This window comes from Phascolarctos cinereus, unplaced genomic scaffold (genome assembly GCF_003287225.1).
Source record: "Phascolarctos cinereus isolate Bilbo 61053 unplaced genomic scaffold, phaCin_HiC Scaffold_5;HRSCAF=322, whole genome shotgun sequence".
Taxonomy (NCBI): Eukaryota; Metazoa; Chordata; class Mammalia; order Diprotodontia; family Phascolarctidae; genus Phascolarctos; species Phascolarctos cinereus.
The window spans coordinates 142,640,119-142,661,025 of NW_027555958.1; the positions used below are offsets into that span (position 1 = coordinate 142,640,119).

Genomic DNA, 20,907 nt, shown 5'->3' on the forward strand with positions numbered 1-20,907 from the left:
GAAATAAACTTGATGTAGGACCAGATTTAAGACTTTGTTCGTCCTGTGTTGAGCCAAATATTTTAAGTCTTTGTTCAAATAAAAAAGGCCAACATTGAAATTGTTTATATATGATTATTATATTATGTTAGACATCTTCCAAATTGTAACTTATTTCACCAAAAATGTCATTTATATTCAATAAAATTTGTCAAGTAAAAAATGTAATATTAAATATTGGAGATAATAGTAAGCGTATGAGTTCTTGCTGGATTACTTCTTTTAATTCTTACAGATGTCACATTTAAAACATTCGTAATTATTTTATGATTTTAGTTTTATAACTTTATATTGAGTTTTCACAATTATAGATAGAATAAATCTCATATTTTATCATTTTAATTATATAATATAGGAATTGAATTCCCCTAAAATTAGAATAGGCCAAACAGAAAATCATTTCATAAGACAACAAGCAATATTAAAAAATGAAATCTTGGGGCAGCTAGGTGGCGCAGTGGATAGAGCACCGGCCCTGAAGTCAGGAGGACCTGAGTTCAAATCCGGCCTCAGACCAAACACTTGACACTTACTAGCTGTGTGACTCTGGGCGTGTCACTTAACCCCAATTGCCTAAAAGCAAAAAAAAAAAAAAGAAAGAAAGAAATCTTAACATTAAAAAAAAGGAAGAGAATGTAAGGTATATGTTATCAAAAGTAACTAGGGGGGCAGCTAGTGGTGCAGTGGATAAAGCTCTAGCCTTGGAGTCAGGAGGACCTGAGTTCAAATTTGATCTCAGATACCTGACACTTACTAGCTGTGTGACCCTGGGCAAGTCACTTAATCCCAATTGCCTCAACAAAAAATTTTTTCAAAAATTTCAAAAAAACAATTAAAGAGGAAAACAGATTGAGGATAGATAATCTAAGAATCATTAGACCAGCCAGAAATAATGACCAATAAAAAAGCTTGTATGACATATTTCAAGAAATCACAAGTGAAAATTGCTTATCGCCCTTAGCATCAGTGGTAAAAGTAAAAAAAAAAAAGTTTTAAAAAAGTACTTTAATAATACCAACCTGAAAGAAATTCCAAAGTGAAAATTCCCGGGAATGTCATAGACAAAATCTAAAGCTTCTAGCATACAAAATTATTCAAGTACTAGTAAGTGAGAGTTAGGATCACATAAGACGTGGCAGCAGTCACCTTAATGGAGAAGAGAACTTAGAATATGATATTCCAAAAGGCAAAAGATAAAAGTTTGGCACCAAATATAATCTCTCTGGCAAAATTGCAAATAATTTTAGAGTGAACAAATAGACCTTTAATGAAGGAGAGGATTTGCAAGCATTTTTGATGAAAAGGTCAGAATGAAATAGATGGAAATGGAATGCAAGAGACAAGAGAAGCATAGAAAGGTATGTATATTTATTTATTTGATCAATTGAAAGATATTATGTGAGAATTTTTATTCACCTGATATTAAGGAAGGAAGAAACAAGTGTCCTCTCAGAGTCTTAATGTCTTCAAGTGTCACAGAGAAATCTAAATAAAATGTTGCTCTGGCCCTGCCTTTTGCCAAGGATAGGAATGGGACCCCTGGGTTGTATCATTCTAGGCTGAACCTCTCTCCTGCTATGAGACTAGGCTGTTTTGCACTTCCCCTTCCACCTATACCAGGTCATTTCCACTATTTCTGTTGAAGAGACAGAGAATTGGGAAAGGCTTCGTGGAGAAGATGGCACTTGAGATCACCTTGAAAGAAAGCAGCTATTCTAATAAGCAGAGAAGGAGAAGGGATGCCTTCTAGGCAAGGGGGAATAGCCAGTACAAAGGCAAGGAGATTGGAGGTAGAGTGTTGTGTGTAAGGAACAGTAAAAAGGCCAATTTGGCCTTCAAATGTATGTGAGGGGGGCAGCTAGGTGGCACAGTAGATAGAGCACCGGCCCTGGAGTCAGGAGGACCCGAGTTCAAATCTGGCCTCAGACACATAATACTTACTAGCTGTGTGACCTTGGGCAAGTCACTTAACCCCATTGCCTAGACCAAAAAAAAAAATGTATATGATGGGGAATAATGTATTACAAAGCTGAAAAGATAACAGTGCTTCTTTCTACAGGATTCTGACTGTCTTCTTGTGCAGTCCTGGATGGAATGAATGAATTTAAGATTATTCTGTGGTTTTCTTTATATCATTCCTTTAGGTGAATTTTTAGAGTTTTGCTGGGATATTTGTGGGCAGTACTCTGGGTTCCTCTAGATCCTAACATGTTGCCATCTTCCCTTCCCAATATCTTCTACAGTTTTTTAAAAATAAATCAGGATGCCTACTGATGTGAATTATCTATGGGCTATGTAGCTGCTTTGGATACTAAAGGTGTGTAGTATTGGCTTAACTACTAAAATACAAGTCAGGATAAATGTGAATTTGAAAAGTGATCTGAGCAACTAGGTGGTATAGTGAATAGAATTCTGGACTTGGAGTCGGGAAGACTTCAGACATTTATTAGCTGTGTGACCCTGGACATGTCACTTAACCTGGGTTTGCCTCAGTTTCTTTATCTATAAAATGGAGATAATAATAGCATCTACTTTGCAGGGTGGAGGTGAGAATCAAATGAGATTATTATTGCAAAGTGCTTAGCACAGTGCCTGGCACATAGTAGGTATTCTATAAATGTTAGCTATTTTTATTGTTGGCTGCCTGCATATTCAAATATCTCTAAACTTCTCTGTAGGAAAAACTTCATATTGTCTAAACAGATCTTTTATTTTCTTACTTTATATTCCAAAAACTATACCCAAATAGCCTTCCTTACAATCTTAATCTCAGAACTGAAAGACATCTCAGACACCATTGAAACCTGTCATCTTCAACTCCTCACTCTTACATTTCCTACATATTTAACCTTGTCATCTCTAGTCATTTCTATCCCCACAATATTTCTCTCGTCTGTCCCCTTCTCTCCACTCACTCAGTCATCACCCAAATTCAGGCTTTCATCATCTGTTACTTAGTCTGTTAGAATAACCTCCTAGCTGCATCTAGTCTCTCCCCATTCCCATCCACAGAGCTGCCAAAGTGATTTTCTAAAGCTCATGTCTGATCCTGTCATTTCCCTACTAATTTATCCTAGTGGCTCCCTTTTGCCTCCTGGGTCAAACACAAACTCAGACTCCTCTGTTTGGCATTTAAACTCCTTCACACTCTGTTACCATCCTATCTTTCCAGACTTATATTAAACATTACTGTTACACATTACTCCCCTCCACATATACTACAATTCAGCCAAACTGGCTTTCTTACTGTTCCTTACACACAACACTCTATTCTCAGTCTCCTTACCTATGTACTGGCTATCCCTCATAGCTAAAAGGCATTCCTTCTTCATCTCTGCTCATCAGAATAACTACTTTATTTTAAGGTCTAGCTCAAATTCCATCTTCTCCATGAAGTACTTCCTCTTCAATTGCTAATACCTTCCTTTCAAAATTACATTGTATCTACTCCTGTGTGTAGATGTAGATATATATGCATGTATGTATTTTATACTATGTGTGTGTGTGTGTGTGTATATATATATGTATATATATATATATATACATATATATATGCAAGTAAATGTGTGTCTTTATGAATGCATATGTTGTTTCCTTGACTATAATATTAATGCTACCAGGACAAGGATTATCTCATTTTTGTCTTTATATTTCCAGCACCTTTTGTTCCTGACACAAAATAGATGCTTAATAATTCCTTATTGATTGATCTCATGTACTTATCATGGTCTGTTCCATAATATAATTAATTTATGTACACATCTCATCTCTCCTTATAGGAAGAAAAAATGATATATCCCATTGTTGATAAAATATAAAATTTTACTACAAAGGATATCAAAGACTCTCTGACGATGACAAACCAGCCCTCAATTAATTCCTTGAGTTCTGGTACTCTAATTACAAAAAGGTATGTGGTTGCTTGTAAAACCCATTGTGCAATGAGTTTCTGCATAGCTAAAATATCAGCTCTGGCTTTTTCAAAGCACTGAGAGGATTGTTGATATTTTAAAAGGAGCAAGGGGTCAGAGCACACTTAGAGCCTCAAGAATTATGATCACACTGGCTTTGACATACTAAAGCTATCTTGTGTCTGACTCACGGTAAACTGCAGTTGAACTTCTTTTCAGAACATTCTGAGGATGTCACTGCCATCTAGTGGATAATTATAATGTAACTTTTCAATGACCGTTATCTAAAAATCAGAGTCTGTGACCAAAGATGCTAATAAAAATATTCATGATAACTTTGGCTTAGCAATAATAGAGACTCTTCAGGACCCAGGAGGTATGAGTTCGGTTGTATTCTTCCCTCATCTAAAGTACTGTGCTTGATAAAGAGTGCCACATTTAAAAAAAAAACAGTGATAAACTGTACTTGCAGGGAGAAGGGCAGAAAAGCTGGTAAAGTGATAAGAAATCAGGTTGTATGAATGTGGGTGGAAATGTTTAACCTTGAAAAGAGAAGTCTTAGAGGAAAGAAGTCTTAGAGGAACAGATACAATACACATATTTCAAAGGTTCCATCTACTGAGGGGCAGTAAGTTTCAGGGAGGCAGATTTCAGTTTCATATTGGGAAGCTTTTCCCAACAATTACAGCTGTCCAAAAGTGGAGTGGATTGCCTTAGGAATACGTCTAAAGGTATTCAAATGTAGGCTGGAGAAGTGTTGCAGTTCACAGAATCACAAAACTCATAAGGGATGTCAGAGTTCAATTGATATTTTTTTTGGTTAAAGTATTTTGTTAAATTTGTATACTTTAGTGACTGCATTTTTACAAAATCCACAATCATACATCCCTATAAGAATATTTCTCTTTTCACTCCCGCATGGGAACAGCTTGGGCTCAATTTTTTTTTGTAAATAGTATTTTATTTTTTCCAATTATATGTAAAGATAGTTTTCAACATTCATTTTTATAAGATTTTGAGTTCCAAATTTTTCTCCCTCCCCTCCTTCCCTCCTCTCTTCCCAAGATGGCAAGCAATCGGTCAATCTACACTTCTACAACAGCCTCAATAAATGGTCATCCAGCCTTGCTTAAAGATCTCATCTGGGTAAATGTAAAACCTTATACTTGGCTCTCCACCATGAGTCCTAGCTACCAATTGACTCTAGAGTTTAGGAATATCATAGTAAGTAAATCTATTGTCTCTCTACACTCTCATTATACACACATTGCTCCAGTGCTCTCTTGTTGTTGTTGAGTTGTGTCCAACTCCTTGTGATCCCGGGGACCATACTGTCCATGGAGTTTTCTTGGACAAGATACTGGAATGGTTTACCATTTCCTTCTCCAGTGGATTAAGGTAAGCAGAAGTTAAGTGACTTGCCCAGAGTCACACAGCTAGTAAGCATCTAAGGTCAGATTTGAACTTAGGTCTTTCTGACTCCAGGCCACAGCTTCACTCACTTCTTCCCTTCACCTTCACTATTCTCTGCTGAGTTAAAGTGGAGGGCAATGACCAGGGAACACTTGGTGGGAGAGGAAATGGCTATGGCTAGATTTAGTCAATAACTCTCATATTCCTAAGGCAGGAGACAGTTAGAAAAGTGTCTTCTGCTTTACATTACTCTTGTACAGCCAAACTCTTCCATATGGCCCAAAAATGATTGGAATTGAATGTTTCTGTACAGAAGTATCTAATCTAGTTTTCTTTTCTTTTGATCTTATGGACAATAAACTATGTGATCACAATCTGCTAAATCTCTGAATACATATTGTGAAGTGAATGGAGAGAGGGGCATGCACTATGGAATGAGGTCTCTGATCTAGCTATAGACAGTATATTTCACATATTAATATTTTGAGCATCTCCTAGGTTAAATTGGGACCCTGCCAACAAAGGAGGAATTAATAAATGCTGCTCTAGCACCTCTGCCTCCTTCTAGGCTTAGCTGAGCAGGGAATAGCAGCCTAGGCATTTTCAGACTGAGTGCTCTGGGGGCTATCAGGAATATTTTGCATGCTCTGAGAAATGAGCTACCCTCTGATCCTGTGTTGGAGAAAAACTAACAAAGCCTGAATAGGTGCCTTACATAGAACACCAACACCTGGTGGACAATTCAGATAATGCACTTAGCTGATTAATATTCCTGGATACATAATTAACCTTGATCCCATGCCACTAAACTTCAGAAAGTCAATACTCCAGCCACACAAGCAAAGGGGTCCATTTGTGACCAGCGTCATCTTTTTAAGAGGCTATTCTTTGCCTTATTTTTTATTAAGCCTTAATCACTGAATGGGCACTGCCTCAGTCAGACTGAGACCTGGTAAAGACCTTAGCTTCAAAAGGCCAAGGTTCCCCACTGTATCCCGGGCCATCTCCAGGTGTCCTGATCTATATCTGGCCACTGAACTCAGATGACTTCAGAGGAGAAAGTGAGGCTGGTGACTTTGCACAGCCCTCCCTCACTTAAATCCAGTTCACTTGTGTGTTATGGCATCACCTCCCTGATGTCATAGTTCTCTTCAAAAACGAAGGACAAACAGCAAGCAGCAACCTCTATGAGCAGCAGCATATGTAACATTAATCTTAATGTTCATTACTATGTCAAATCATCTGGTTAATATTTTTATGATGCGAACGTCAAACCTCATGAAGATTTCTAACAAGTTAGAAACTTAAAGACAGATCACATAAAAATGGTTGCAGAATGATATGTAGCAGCAAGATCACTGGATTTGTGCTTGAATGCCAAGCTTGTTTAGCCTTGAGCAAATCTCTTAACTTCTCTATGCCTCAACTTTCTAAGTAAAATTGTTAAGACCTGTACTTCCTTTGTAATTATAGACATTCCCAACAGGCAAAACCCACAGTGCCACTTTTGCCATAATTGGTCAGATCACAGATTCTGTAGCTGGATCTGGATCCAGGTAAACCATCTCTTCATGACCAAGATCAAAGTTTTCCTAACTTACAGACCAAACTGGTTACAGCCCCACAGCTGCTCTTGGATTATTCTCTTTTTGCTCACAACATTCTCTATAACTGGAATCCCCTGCCATCCTCCCTTTCCTTCTCCTTTTGTTGAAATGGAACTCAGAATTCAAGGCAACCTCAGTCCATATTGCTATCAGGATACCCTTGTCCTTTGCAGCTTCCAACCATATTTTTCTTTACCAAATCTTGAATATCTTGTTTTAAGAAAGGATATTTATTTGCAAGAGTAAATTCAAAAATTATATAACAGAAATAAGAGAGCAGTGAGCTAACCAAGTAATCACCCAGTAAATATCAGTGGACAGCTCTCAAGCTTCTGAAATCAAACTAACTTTTCTACAGCCCATATCATGTCATCTGACTTGATACATACTTGGCATCAGCTGTATTCCGATCAGAAACCAGAATCCGCCTAATCTACAACTGTAATTATTCAAATCATGAAAGACCTTGAAGGGGGAGATACAGGGAATCTGGGAAGTTATAATTCTCAGTCTTTTAGTTTCTCAGCCAGGGAAAAGAAACATGTCAAACTACAAGCTGAGTGGTACAGTGGATAGAACATAATAGCTGGAGTCAGGAAAACCTGAATTTTAATCCTGCCTGAGAAAATCCCTAACTTTGTGACCCTGGGAAAGTCATTTAACCTATAGAAGCTCCAGTTTCCTCATCTGTAAAATGGGGTATTAATAACACCAACACCCTAGGCTGTGAGGATCAAATGAGTTAACATATGTAAAACATTTTGCAAACCTTGAAGTGCTATATAAATGCTAGTTATCATCATCACCATTATCATCATCAACATTCCCATTTGTTTTTCAGTAATTAATTAGAAGGAAACATTTAATTCAACATCATATAAAGTTATCCTTTAGGCTCTCTACAAATTGAACTATCTTTAGTCTACTAGGAGGTCTCACTAACCCCTATCTTTCTCCTCTAGTCTAAACTAACCACCACTGACATATTAAGCTTCCCAATGCAGAGCTTTGATTATGTTATGCTTCTTTTCAAAAATGTTCAGTCCACTGCTCACTGAATAAAGTCAAAAGTCCTTGGTCTTAGAATTCCACACTGAATAATAGGATTCCAATCTATCTCCCTCTCTAGTTTCACTTCACACTTCTCCCTTTCCCATACGTCATGCTCTAGTTAAACTGGTCTATCTCCTTTTAGATTTTGCTCACACCATCCTCTACAACTGGAATTCCCTTCCACCCTCCCTCCCCTTATTTTTTGCTAAAAAGCAACCCAGTCTTCATGACACAACTCAAATACTGCCTCCTATGAGAAGCTCTCTCTAGTATCAAATTTCACCACCCCAACCCCACCACCACCAAACAAGCTTTCCTTGAAATTCTAAGGCAACTTTATAAGCACCTACTTATTCATTCAATGCCTTCATTCAATAAGTATTTTTAAGCATCTACTGGTGCCAAGTCTGAGGCATAAGGGGAAAAAGTAAGTGCTATATCAATCAATATTTATTAAGTACTTATTAGTATTAGGTACTGTGCTAAGGATTCAAAGGATTCAAAAAGAGGCAAAGGTTAGTCCCTTCCCTCAAGGAACTTACAATCTAGTGAAGGAGACAACAAGAAATATGTGCAAACTATATGTGGGATAAATAGGAAATAACAGAAGGAAGACACTAGAATTAAGAGAGATTGGGAAAGGCTTCCTTTAGAAGGGGGCCAGGGAAGCTAGAAAGCAAAGATTAGGAAGGAGAGATCTAGGCATGGGAGATAGCCAAAGAACATGCCCAGAGCTGATAGATGGATTGTCTTGTTTGTGGAATGACAAGATCGGTATTATTGGATCAAATAGTATCTGGGGAGGAACAATGTGAAATGATAGACAAGAAAGTGAATTCTGTTAAGCTAAGGCAGCAGTGTGAACAAGTGGAAATAGCACTGACCCTTAAATCTAGGGATTTAAGTTCAAATCTCAACTGTGATGATTACTGTCTGTGTTAACCTCCCTATGCCTTGGATTGGTAAATGAGGGGATTGGATTATTTGACTTTTGAAGTCTGTCCACCTCTACATCTCTGCTTCAAGAATGACTTAGGGGTAGCTACGTGGTGCAGTGGATAGAGCACCAGCCTTGGAGTCAGGGGGACCTGAGTTCAAATCCGGACTCAGACACATGACACTCATTAGCTGTGTGACTCTAAGCAAATCACTCAACCTCAACTGCCTCACAAAAAAAAAAAAAGTGACTTAGTGTCCATGACTGAGGAGGCCACAATTCCACTGGTCAGTCCATATGTGCTCAGTTATCGGCACTACATTTTAGGAATAGCATTGACCAACTATAGGACAACCAGGATGGCTAATGGCCTAAAATTCATGTCACGTCCACCAAAGGAAGCAAGAGTGTTGAATGTGAAGAAGAAAAGATTTAGGAGAGGGAACAGTAGGCACTGTTAAATATCTGAAGAGCTGTCACACAGAAAAGATAATAGATTTCTTCTACTTGTGGGCAGACTAGGAGTAATAGGTGGAAGATGCCAAGGTTGAGAAATGAACAAATTTGGACTTAACATAATGAAAATCTTTCTAATAAGTAGAGTTCCAAAAGTGGAATTATCTGCCTCAAGAGGTAGTAGCTTGCCTTTTACTGGACATCTTCAAATAAAGACTGGATGCGCACTTGTTGAGTATGATATAAAAGGGATTCTTGTTCAGGTAAGGCTCAGACTAGATTGATAGCCCCTGAGATCCCTCCCAAAGCAAAGACTGGAATGCTACCCAATCTTATGGTATGACTGATAGCATATCACTGATGCTGTCAGTTTGGGAAGCTTACATTATAATAGGGAGCAACTCAGTTCTGCACACATAAAATGACCTCAGAAGTCCATTTTTCTATAAAATGCCTTTATGCGGCTAACAAAAGCTTTGACACCTTTAACAGTCTTCTGGGAGGGTCAATGAACTAGCCTTTTAGCTCTTACATCAATTTTAGAGGAAGTTAGGAAATACTTAAGGCAAGAATATAGTAGTTATATTAGCAGTAATGACTTTTTAAAGGCTGAGCACACAAATCTCCACTTTCATTTAATCTTTATTGAATGATCTAACCTGAATCTTTAACATTCAATCAATATAGCCCATCCTGTCAGCAGCATAAATACTCTTCTTTTAGCATGGTGAGCTCCACTCAGAGTAGAGTTAGAGTTGCCAACAATAATTAAGTATGCAGCCTGTACCCGGTGAGTGGTGCCTTTCATCTTTTTAACTCCTGTGTTTTTTGATGTGGACAAAGCTGTGCTTTAGTAATATTCCTTGGTAGTTGTGTAGCTGATGGATTGTAGAGAGGTGAGACTTGAGGTAGGGATATCAATTAGTCCCATATTGAAATTCCAAGCCTCTGAGATTTACTAGTTGAGTGACTCTGCCACATGAACTCTCCAAACCTTCTTCCTTATTTGTGACAGGAAATAACACCTACCTCCCAGTGTTGTTATGAGGTTCAAATAAGATAAAATATGTAAAGCATTTTGCAAACTTGAAATCAGCTATGTAAATGTGAGTAATTTTGAATATCATGAGAGAATCAGTAGATTCTGATTCAAAATTTCTAATAAGACATTAGGGTTGGGTTAAGGGTTAGGTTATGTGGGAGGAAAGCCTGCCCTTAAGTCAGAAAATTTCAGCTGTAACACCCTCAAAAAACACAGGCTGGGCACAAAGAGTCCATATAAACATTTAGGGTAGAGATGCCTCTAAATTTGTTCACTTCACGTTTCTTTTGAGCTACTATAATTCTGCTTTGCTGGTAGAGCACAGCCCCTTCTTTGATGCAGCACACCATGCTGGGTGTTAACTACTCCAATGTCTCCCATGTCACACAATCAGTTCCAAAGTTCTTCAGAGAAACCTTGAGAGTGTTCTTGTATCTCTTCTTCTGACCACCATGTGAGTACCTTCCTTGCATGTAAAATAGTCTTTTAGGCAAATGCGCATTTGGCATTCAAGTAATGTGGCCAGCCCATCGGAGTTGTGCTCTCTGCAGTAGAATTTGAGTGCTTAGCAGTTTAGCTCAAGAAAGGACTTCAGTGTCCAGTACCTTATCTCACCAAGTGATCTTCAGAATCCTCATTAGACAATTTGAATGGAAGCAATCCAGTATCTTGTCATTGGGCTAGCATACTGTCCAGATTTCGCAGGCATACAGCAATGAGGTCAGCAAAATGGCTCTGTAGACCTTCAGTTTGGTAGGCAATCTAATACCTCTTCCCTCCCACACTTTCCTTCAGAGCCTCCCAAACACTGAATTAGCTCTGGCAGTGAATATGTCCACCTCTTCATCTATCTATGTGTACATCCCTGGAAAGTGTACTGCTAAGGTAAATGAACTTATCCACAGCATTCAAAATTTCTCCATTTGCTGTAACCATATGGATAGTGTGGTGCTGGCTGGTGGAGTTTTCTTGGTGTTTGTTGTTAGGCCAAATTAGCGCAAGCAACAGAGAATTGATCCATACTTGTATCTCAACTTCAGAGGCTGCAGTGAGTGCACAAGCATCTGCAAACAAAAAAATCATGCACCAATTTTCCCTCCACTTTAATCTTGGCTTGTAGCCTTTTCAAGTTAAATAATTTACCATTAGCATGGTAGCTGACATTAATGCCATGTTCATCCTCATTGAAGGCATCTGACAACATTGCTGAAAACCTCATGCTAAAAAGCACAGGAGCAAGCACACAGCCTTGCTTCAGTCCATTGACGACTAGGAAAATGCAAGAACATCGTCCATTATCCAAAAACCCAGGCAAGCATGCCATCACGAAATTGATGTATGATACTGATAAACCTCTCCAGGCAACCAAATTTTGACATAATTTTCCATAAGCCCTCATGACTGACAGAATCAAGGGTGGAGACGAAGTATGAAGGAGTGACAACCCTGCTCACAGTACAGTGTAGCAACACATCATCTCAGGACTATTAAGGAGGTTTGGAAGACTACCAGTTCACATGACTGCCACAAGATGGTCTAGACATTTTCTCCGATCCTCTCAAACCTCTTCAAAATAAGAATTATACGCAAGAGTTAAAATAATTTCAACTATCTCCATAGTTTAGGACACCAAAAACCCAAATGTGGTAACAGTTCAATAAAATAACAGCAAAGAAGGTAATCCCCTAACCCTTAAATGCTCTCTTAGGACCCTCTCCTATTCACTGTGCTCCAGCAAGCAGCAGGGCTGCACAAGCTTACCCACATGCCTGCAACAGAACTCAACTTTATATGCCATCCTCCCCCCAATTCCCCTATCCCTAAGTCCAGTGGCAGAAAGCCAAAATCAGAAGCTTACCCAGGCTGGTAAAGCAAATGGAAGCACTTTGTGCTGCAACAAAGCTCAATCAGAGAGCTTAAGAACAGAGGGAACTGGAGCAGGACATGTATGGGTATCCGTTTGTCACTCCACTAAGCCTGACAGAAAGAGCCCACATCTAGCTAGGTCAATTTTGTCCCCTTTGATGTTATTTGGGCAGAAAATGGTGACAGTGAAATGTGAATTGCCCAGCATGGGAGAAAGCTGACACATTTTTTTAGGTTCAGTCCCCAGGGAAACTGTCATCACAGGGGAGAAAGTCAGAAAGTGAGTAATGGGGGACAAATTTTTTTAAGACTAAAATTACCAAAGATTTCAAGATGAAGAAAAATCAATTAAAGATTTTAGACATAAACAATAAACCAACAGGGAAGATATTAGTCGCAGATTATGTAAAAGAGCTCAAATATCTATGAATAAGTATTGCAAGACAAGGCAAAATAAATTCATACCTGATGAAGGAGGCGAACCTGTGGATTTTCATGAGAGGATAGAATCATGGTGGGATGCTCCTGACTAGTTTAAAAGAGAAGTATTGTGAAAGCAGAATTTATGTCCTGCATAGCAGAAATAATTGGCAGAATAATAAAAAGAAAAAACTTAAATCCATGGTGTTAAGTCTCTCCAATAAAACAAAAGAAAGAATAACTGATTGGGAATACAAATATATAGAAGTCAAGGACAATGTGAAAAAAGATACAAAATGCAATAATATCAAAAGAAAACATAATCTTTGTGCAAATGGTACACTGTTCTTGAATATGGGATATGTAGAAACAACTTAAGGATTATAGCTCTTCCAGAAGTATACAAGTCAAAAAAATCCTGAATACCCATAATGCATAAAATAATACAAGAAAATTGCCCAGAACTTCTGAACACAAAAACAAAATGCAAATCATAGGAAATCCATAGATTGTCTTTGCAGGGGGTGGAGGGGGGGCGGGCACAAGACCTATGAGGCAAACTCCAAGATAAGTACTCATCAAATTTAACTAGTCTAAGGACAAACAACAAATTCTACAAAGGACCAGGAGAAAACTTTCAAATATAAAGAAAATGAAACTCAAATGACACAAGACTATTCTGCACCCACCTGAAACACCAAGAGAGAAAGGAATTATGTGTTCAGAAGAGAAAATGTGCTTAAGATGCAAGACAAAGTAACATATCATGCAAACCTAAGCTTAACTATTAATGAAAAATGATGAACATTCAATAAAAAATGAAGTGTTCAAAGCACTTCTAGAATGAAAAAAAGACTTGAAGAATGTATTTTCTTTTCAAACACCTCAGACCACAGATACACAAGAAAGGTAAACAAGTATAGCAACCAAGCAAAGACAACAATGAATAACACAGAGTCCATTAGGAGATTTCTATCTAAATGCACACAAGGAGAAGAGTAAAAGCAGAAGACAAATAGAAATAATGGAGGAGAAATAGAGGTTTGTTCAGAGATGAGGAAGGGGAGTAGTGGAACAATATGTGCATATAAATTAGGCTGATAAACAAGAATTTATTGAGATTCTACTATGTGCTTGTAAACACAGGGCTAGGACTAGGTCTAGGTACTAGACATGTGATTTCATTGGTATGGAGAACACTCAAGTGATGAAACTCCCTCTACCATACATGACAATTTCTTGGGGTATGGTGGGGGGCATTTTAGGGTGGAAGTAGGGACAGCAAACAGACAAAAATGTCTCTGCTTTTAAGGAGCTTACTTTCTAATTAAGGAAACAGTGTGTACAGATATATGTATGTATATACACATAATATACATACATATACAGGGAAGAAGGGACCTGGACTGGCCCCAGGCTTTTAGCTACATGTGAAAAACCTACAGGGTAATTGCTACAGCTGCATCCTGCCACCTCCTCCCAGTGGAGAGGCTCCAAAGTGGAATGGATTGTTGTCCCTACCTTTGAAGAGAGTAGGCAGAGACATGCTGGCTATGGCTTGGGGCCTCCTGCATCTCCACTTGATCAGCCTCTTTCCCTCCACTGTTGGGGCAGTCTTGGCCCATTTGCGACATTGGTACCTAGCATTCCCTGCCTATTCCAGCTGTGGGACCCCTTCCAGTGTAGGCCCCTCCACCAGCTGTCCAGGTAAGCTGTCCAGAAGGGGAGAGACACTGGTCCTGGGTTCCCTGATCCTGGCTCTGAGGACTATCTTTCCAGGCCCTCCTAGGCTGGGTGTCTGCCTAAGGGTGGAGAGTGGGGAGCATCAGGAATGGGCAGGGGCAAATGAGAAGGTGAGTGCAACCAATGCCAGGTTGGGTGAGCATTAGGGAGAGGATGGCAGAACAGTAGCGGTATCTGTTCTCAGCTCAGTCGGTGAGGACTCCCATGAAGGGTCAGAGAGTCCCAGACTAACACAAGTCTTAAAAGTTTGATGAGAAAATCCTGCTTTGGACATGACAGTTCAAGTCTATGGAAGGGGATACTAGCCTGGATCCCAAAAGTGTTGCACAGTAACTCCTGCTTTGGCAGGTAGGGAGGAAAGAGGTGCTGTATGTTTGGAGTTACATAACTCAAGCGTTTCAGGATCAATGAGCCAGGTTCTCAGAGGGCACTCTAATAACCCCCTTATTGATGAGGAATTTAAGAAAGAAAGAGAGGGAAAATAACTTATTCAAGTGGGTAGCAAAGAAAGAAGCAAAGCCAGGACTGGAACCCAAGTTTTCTTCTCCAAAATCTACTACATTATACTTTTATAGTTATGATCTGACAGTGTTGCTGTGTTATGTGGTCCTCACTGACCTTTAGCCATCACCTGCTTCATTTGGAAAGTGGATCATTTCAGGAATTTGGTTTGTGGCTTCTTTGGTGAGGAGGGAAAGGGGAGAGGTATGTCAGCCCGAGGGAAGAGTGAGGTTGGTTGAAGAGACAAAATAATGGCCATCACCTTAAGTCCTCTTTTTAAGATACACCCACTAGTCCCAAAGGAAAATTAACTTGCAGTAGACTACACTGAACCAGAACAGATCATGATGATTCAGAGGCAGCTTGCTATAGGCTACAAAGTGTTGAACTCGGACCAGGGTTCAATTCCTATTTTAAACTTTTATAGCTGTGAGACATTGTGCAAGTTTCATTCTCACTGAGTTTTTGATTTCTTACCTGTAAAATAGAGATTACATTGTAGATACCTCACAGAATTAGTTGTTGTAAGATCAAATGAGATAATGTCTTTAAAGTGCTATAGAAATAAATGATAGCTATTATTGTTATATGATCAGCAAAAATGGGGTTGGATGGAGGAAAGAAGGGAAACATGTTTTGTGCTTCCAACTGAAAAAGTGGAGCACCGTCTTGATTAAAGAAAAACTAGGCCAGAGGATTTTAGCCAAGTCCACTCCTCCTCCTCCCCTATTCTGTCCTTAGAAGAAGCCCCAGAATAAGCTCTTTGAACTAGCAATATATATGTTATTTGTCCTTTCTCCAGAACCTGGCATGTCATCATGCATGTGGTAGGCACTTAATAATGATTTACTGAATGAATGTAGACTGTGACTGCACTGTTTCTCTCCCACATCCTTACCCCAGGACTCAGAAGAAGAGATTGACTACATACTGGTTGCCATTGGGAGACATCTTCCCTTTGGCTGCCCCTAATCATTTTCTTCACCTTATCTAGCCGCTGGAGTCATCTGAGCATAAACCAGTTCCCATTTCATCTGAAAAATACATTTTAACTACCTCACCTTAAAAAAAAAAGTAGTTTTGATATTTCTAATGTTTTCAGTGACCTAATACAAATAGACATGAGTACCACTCCTAAAATGATCAATCTGGCTTCCAACATCATCACTCAACAGAAATTTTGTCTCCAAAGTTGCCAATGATCTTTTTTTTTATCCATTTTAGGTGGAATTTCATACCATTTTAATGGTTATTTTGTGACATTTTTAAAAATTCCTTTTGCAGAAAGAGACTGGAGAATTCAGAGGTGAGTATATTTCCACTGATGGTATGAACAGTCATTTCAGTCATAGACAAAGAAATCTAAAATAAGCCATGCACCAAAGGCTCAGATCCTTTGGATTCAAACTTTTGCATCAAATAATATAGCTGAGTACACAGCTGTTCAATGTCAGGTTCTTTATAACGACTCATTTCTGATGATGGGATATCTGAAATGAGTTTTATCATGTGATGAGAAGCTGATATTGCATTTTCCAGGATTTGGCCAAACACACAAAATACTCAAACAGATCTGTATGACATCAATCTGAAAGCCCCCTCTATTCGTTTCAATCAAAACCTATCCATGCCTGCCCAACCTGTGTGACTCTTATTCATGTCCTTCCAGCATTTTGGCACAAGGAGTCAGTCCAACATGGTGGAGACTTTTTTTTTCTATTTCTCCTAATATTGCCAGAGTTCTAGTGGAACCCTCTGGTTGTCCGCCTATTATCCTCCATTCTTGCCATTGTGACCAGTCCATCTTGTCTTTCTGCCACACAATCTCTTGATTACATTCTTTAATTGTGTTATTCTGAATTCTTTATTGGATATATATTATAGCTTGCTCACAGTTGCCATGTGCCTTTTGTGTGATAGTTATCTTTCATTTTTAGAGACAGTAGTGTTATAAGTCTTGCTACCACGTAGCAATACAGGTAAAATGCCTGAATTGAAAGAATGGCTTTTGCTTCCACAGGAAATTTGGACTCAAAGACCTTTGCAATTCTCTGAAAGCAATTCGAGTTCTCTTCCTTTTCAATTCTGGACCCAGATAATTTTCTATCTGTAATATCTGTCCCATGGGCACAGATTGTTGAGACAAGCTGTATAGAGTGTCTATTCAAATGCATGTTGAAATACAGACAATAGACATTCTTTATCTCCCTGATATTTCCCGTGTGAATGGATAAATCAAATTTCTTTGAGTCATTACTGATTTCTTCCAAAAGGCTCTGAAATATTTTGGAGCTTGATAAAATTAGCATAATGTCATCCACCAACCAGACAATCTGGAAAGTCCTACCATCCATAGGGACTCCCTCCTCAACCTGGACTTTGCATTGGATATCTTCTATCAAAATGACAAATACCTTTAATGACTCTAAATCTCCCTGTTATGCTTCAATCTTTATTTTCAGAGGGTAATCAAACCAGATTATTTCTGTTATTACATCTCCCAAGGGATCATGAATGTTCCTGATGTATGAATGGAAGACAACTGGTAATAAAAGAGTCTGAAGTGAACTTTTATTCTGCTGAGTTGAATGCTTTTTCATACAAAACAAACAAAAATCACAATGGGATCTTACACTCTGTGTATCTTTCAGTTAATCATAAAATGGTAAAGATATGGTCTATTATTGAATGTTGCATATAGAAGCCCATTTCTTCTTCCCTATTAGGGAATTTAGTCATTCATTTAAAAAAACTTTAAAAAAATTTTTAAATGAATTTTTTACACCTTTAGTTTTTACATCATTTATGTTTCCTCCTGTATCTCTCCATTATCCCCCTCCTAAAGACCCATCCCATCAACAATTTCTTTCTGATCCTCCTCCTTCTTGACATCTCTGAAGCATTTGACATTGATCACCTTCTTTTGGATACTTTCTTTTCTCTTCAGTTTTCATTACTCTACCCTCTCTTGATTCTCCTCCTCTTTTAAACCCTACCTATCTTAACTGTTGCTTCTCAGTTTCCTTTGCTAGATCTTCTACCTCACATCACCCAAGGCTCTATCCTAGGTTCTTCTCTTTTTTTTCTACATACTATCTCACTTGGTGATCTAATCAGCTCCCAACGGTTTAGTTATCATCTCAATAGATAATTTCTGTATCTATTTATCCAGCCCTAATTCCTCTCCTGTGCTTTAGGCCCACATCACCAACTGCCTATTGGATTTTTCAAACTAGATATCCCACAGGCATCTCAAATTCAATACATTCAAAATGGAACTCATTTTTCTCATCAAAATCTTCCCCCAGCCTCTTTTTTTTGGCTGGAATCATGGCAGGTGCAGAAGAAAAGAAGAAGCTACCATCTATTCCGGAATCCCTTCTGAAAAAGCAAAAGGCTTTTGTAATACTGAAGGCCAAATGCCTGAAGAAGATGGTTGTAAAAAAAGCTCCGTAAAATATGGAGGAAAATTATCTATGAAAAAGCTAAAGCCAGGGGCAGCTAGGGGCGCAGTAGATACAGCACTGGCCTTGAAGTCAGGAGGACCTGAGTTCAAATCCAGCCTCAGACCAAACACTTGACACTTACTAGCTGTGTGACCCTGGGCAAGTCACTTAACCCCAATTGCCTTAAAAAAAAAAGCCAAAGCCTACCATAAGGAGTACAGACAGATGTACAGAAGTGAAAAACGGCTGGCTAGACTGGCACGCAAAGCTGACAACTACTCTGTACCTGCTGAACCCAAGTTAGCTTTTGTGATCAGAATCAGAGGTATCAATGGTGTTAGCCCAGTGGTCCAAAAAGTTTTGCAGCTTCTTCGTCTTTGCCAAATCTTCAATGGCATTTTTGTTAAAGCTTAACAATGCTTCAATTAACACACTGAGGATTGTGGAACCATACATTGCATGGGGTTACCCAAACCTGAAGTCTGTGAATGACTTGATTTACAAACCTGGTTATGGCAAGATCAAGAAACAGAGAATTGCTTTGACGGATAATGCCCTTACTGCAAAACCTCTTGGTAAATACGGAATTATCTGCATGGAGGACTTGATCCATGAGATCTACACTGTTGGCAAGCACTTCAAAGCTACGGACAACTTCCTGTGGCCCTTCAAATTATCTTCTCCACGAGGAGGAATGAAGAAAAAGGCTACACATTTTGTGGAAGGTGGAGATACTGGTAACAGGGAAGACCAGATCAACAGGCTTATTAGAAGAATGAACTAAAGGTCCCTTCATGATTATTTTTCTAATGGTCTGCTAATAAAAATGCCTGTGACAAAAAAAAAAAAATCTTCCCCTATTCTGAACTTTTCTATTACTATCAAGGGCACCACAATCCTCCCAATCACTGAGGTTCAAAATTTTATTGTAATCCTTGACTCCTTTCTCTCTCACTCACCTCACATATCCAATCAGCTGCTAAATTTCATGATTTCTTTCTATACATCTCTCACGTACATCCCTTATTTGCTACCCCTTCTCTCCTTTCACAGTTGCCATCAGGTCATCAATTCTTCCTTGCATTTTTGCAATTGTGTCCTAGTTTTTCTGGCTGCCTTGTTTCTCTCCAATACAATGCATCCTCCACTCAGGCTCCAATGTGATTGTATGAAAGGTGGATTTTTGTTATTCTGTCTTATATAGTTTAGTTCCCAGGACCCACAGCCATAACAATCTCTAGTTTAGATATTTCTGATGGTCATGGTTTGTAAACATCTCCACCACACTTGCACAGTGAGATATAAAGATGACATAATGTATGCCTGAGCTGCACTAGGTCATGACGATATTGCTAAAATTAATCTGAGGCTATTGTTGACAAGATGCCTTCTTCGTCTGTTACCCTATAAATCAAGCGGGCACTGGTCAGTAAGTGGGGGATCCAGTTTTGGGATTTGGATGGTGCATAGAGGAATGCATGTAGCTGCCTTGATCAGCCCCCATCGAGGCTTGGGGGGAATGTGTTTACCTCAACAGGCCACATCGAGGCATAGGGGACCGATAAGGCATTGTAGCTCCTGCCATTCTCGCCTGCCCCTGTGAGAGGTGTGATCAGGGAATGTTGTAGAAGTTGGAGCTCCCATTATCAGCAACCCTTTCGAGAAGACTACACTAGAATAAAGTAAGCTTACTTAACCCCTCTGAAGCTGTCTTTCTGTCCTTCTGGCTGCCCAGAGCAAGAGTGAACCCATTAGAGGTTGGAGCCGAAAAAGCTCCAGTGCTTCCTGTGTTGTTACCTGTCCCAACAGTGATTTTTCTAAAGCACTGGTCTGACTGTATCACTCCACTGTTCAATACACTCCACGGCTCCTGTTTATCTCTAGAATCAAATATAAAGTCCTTTGGCATTTAAAGCCCTTTATAACCTGACCCTTTCCTAACTTTCCAGTCTTCTTACATTCTTCTCCCTAACTTTTACTCTATAGTCTAGCAATACTTGATATCCAAAATAATTGCCTACTTTCGAAGACAGAAGTTTCACAACCTCGACCCTATCTTTCCAATTATACATGACTTCCTTTCTTGCACACTATAGTCCAACCAAACTGGCCTTCTTGCTATTCCCTCTCACAATGACTTTCAATCTCCCGCCTCTGTGCCTATGCACCAACCATCCTTTAGCCTAAAAAGTACTTCTTCCTCACCTCTTCCCCACAAAATCCCTTACGTTCTTCAAGACAGTTCAAACGCCATTTTCTATAGGAAGTCTTTCCTGATCCCCACCAACTACAAGAGCATTCTTAAACTACTTATTTATTCTGCATATACTTCTATATGTATTGTCATTTCTAATACAATGAAAGCTTTTTGAAGCAGGGACTGTTTTATTTTCTTCTTTGCATGCTCAGCACTTTACACAGTGCCTGCCACGTAATAGGTGCTTAATAAATGTGTTGATTCATTTAACTTACC

At 39.0% G+C, this 20,907-nt stretch overlaps 1 protein-coding gene across 1 annotated transcript; it reads left to right on the forward strand.

The window, feature by feature from the left end:
- Positions 1 to 18,318: 18,318 nt before the first annotated feature.
- Positions 18,319 to 19,218, forward strand: LOC110197576 (large ribosomal subunit protein uL30-like). The gene is given in 3 exon segments (XM_078156762.1): positions 18,319 to 18,440; positions 18,599 to 18,839; positions 18,841 to 19,218. Coding segments are annotated over 3 exon segments (741 nt in total).
- Positions 19,219 to 20,907: the final 1,689 nt, after the last annotated feature.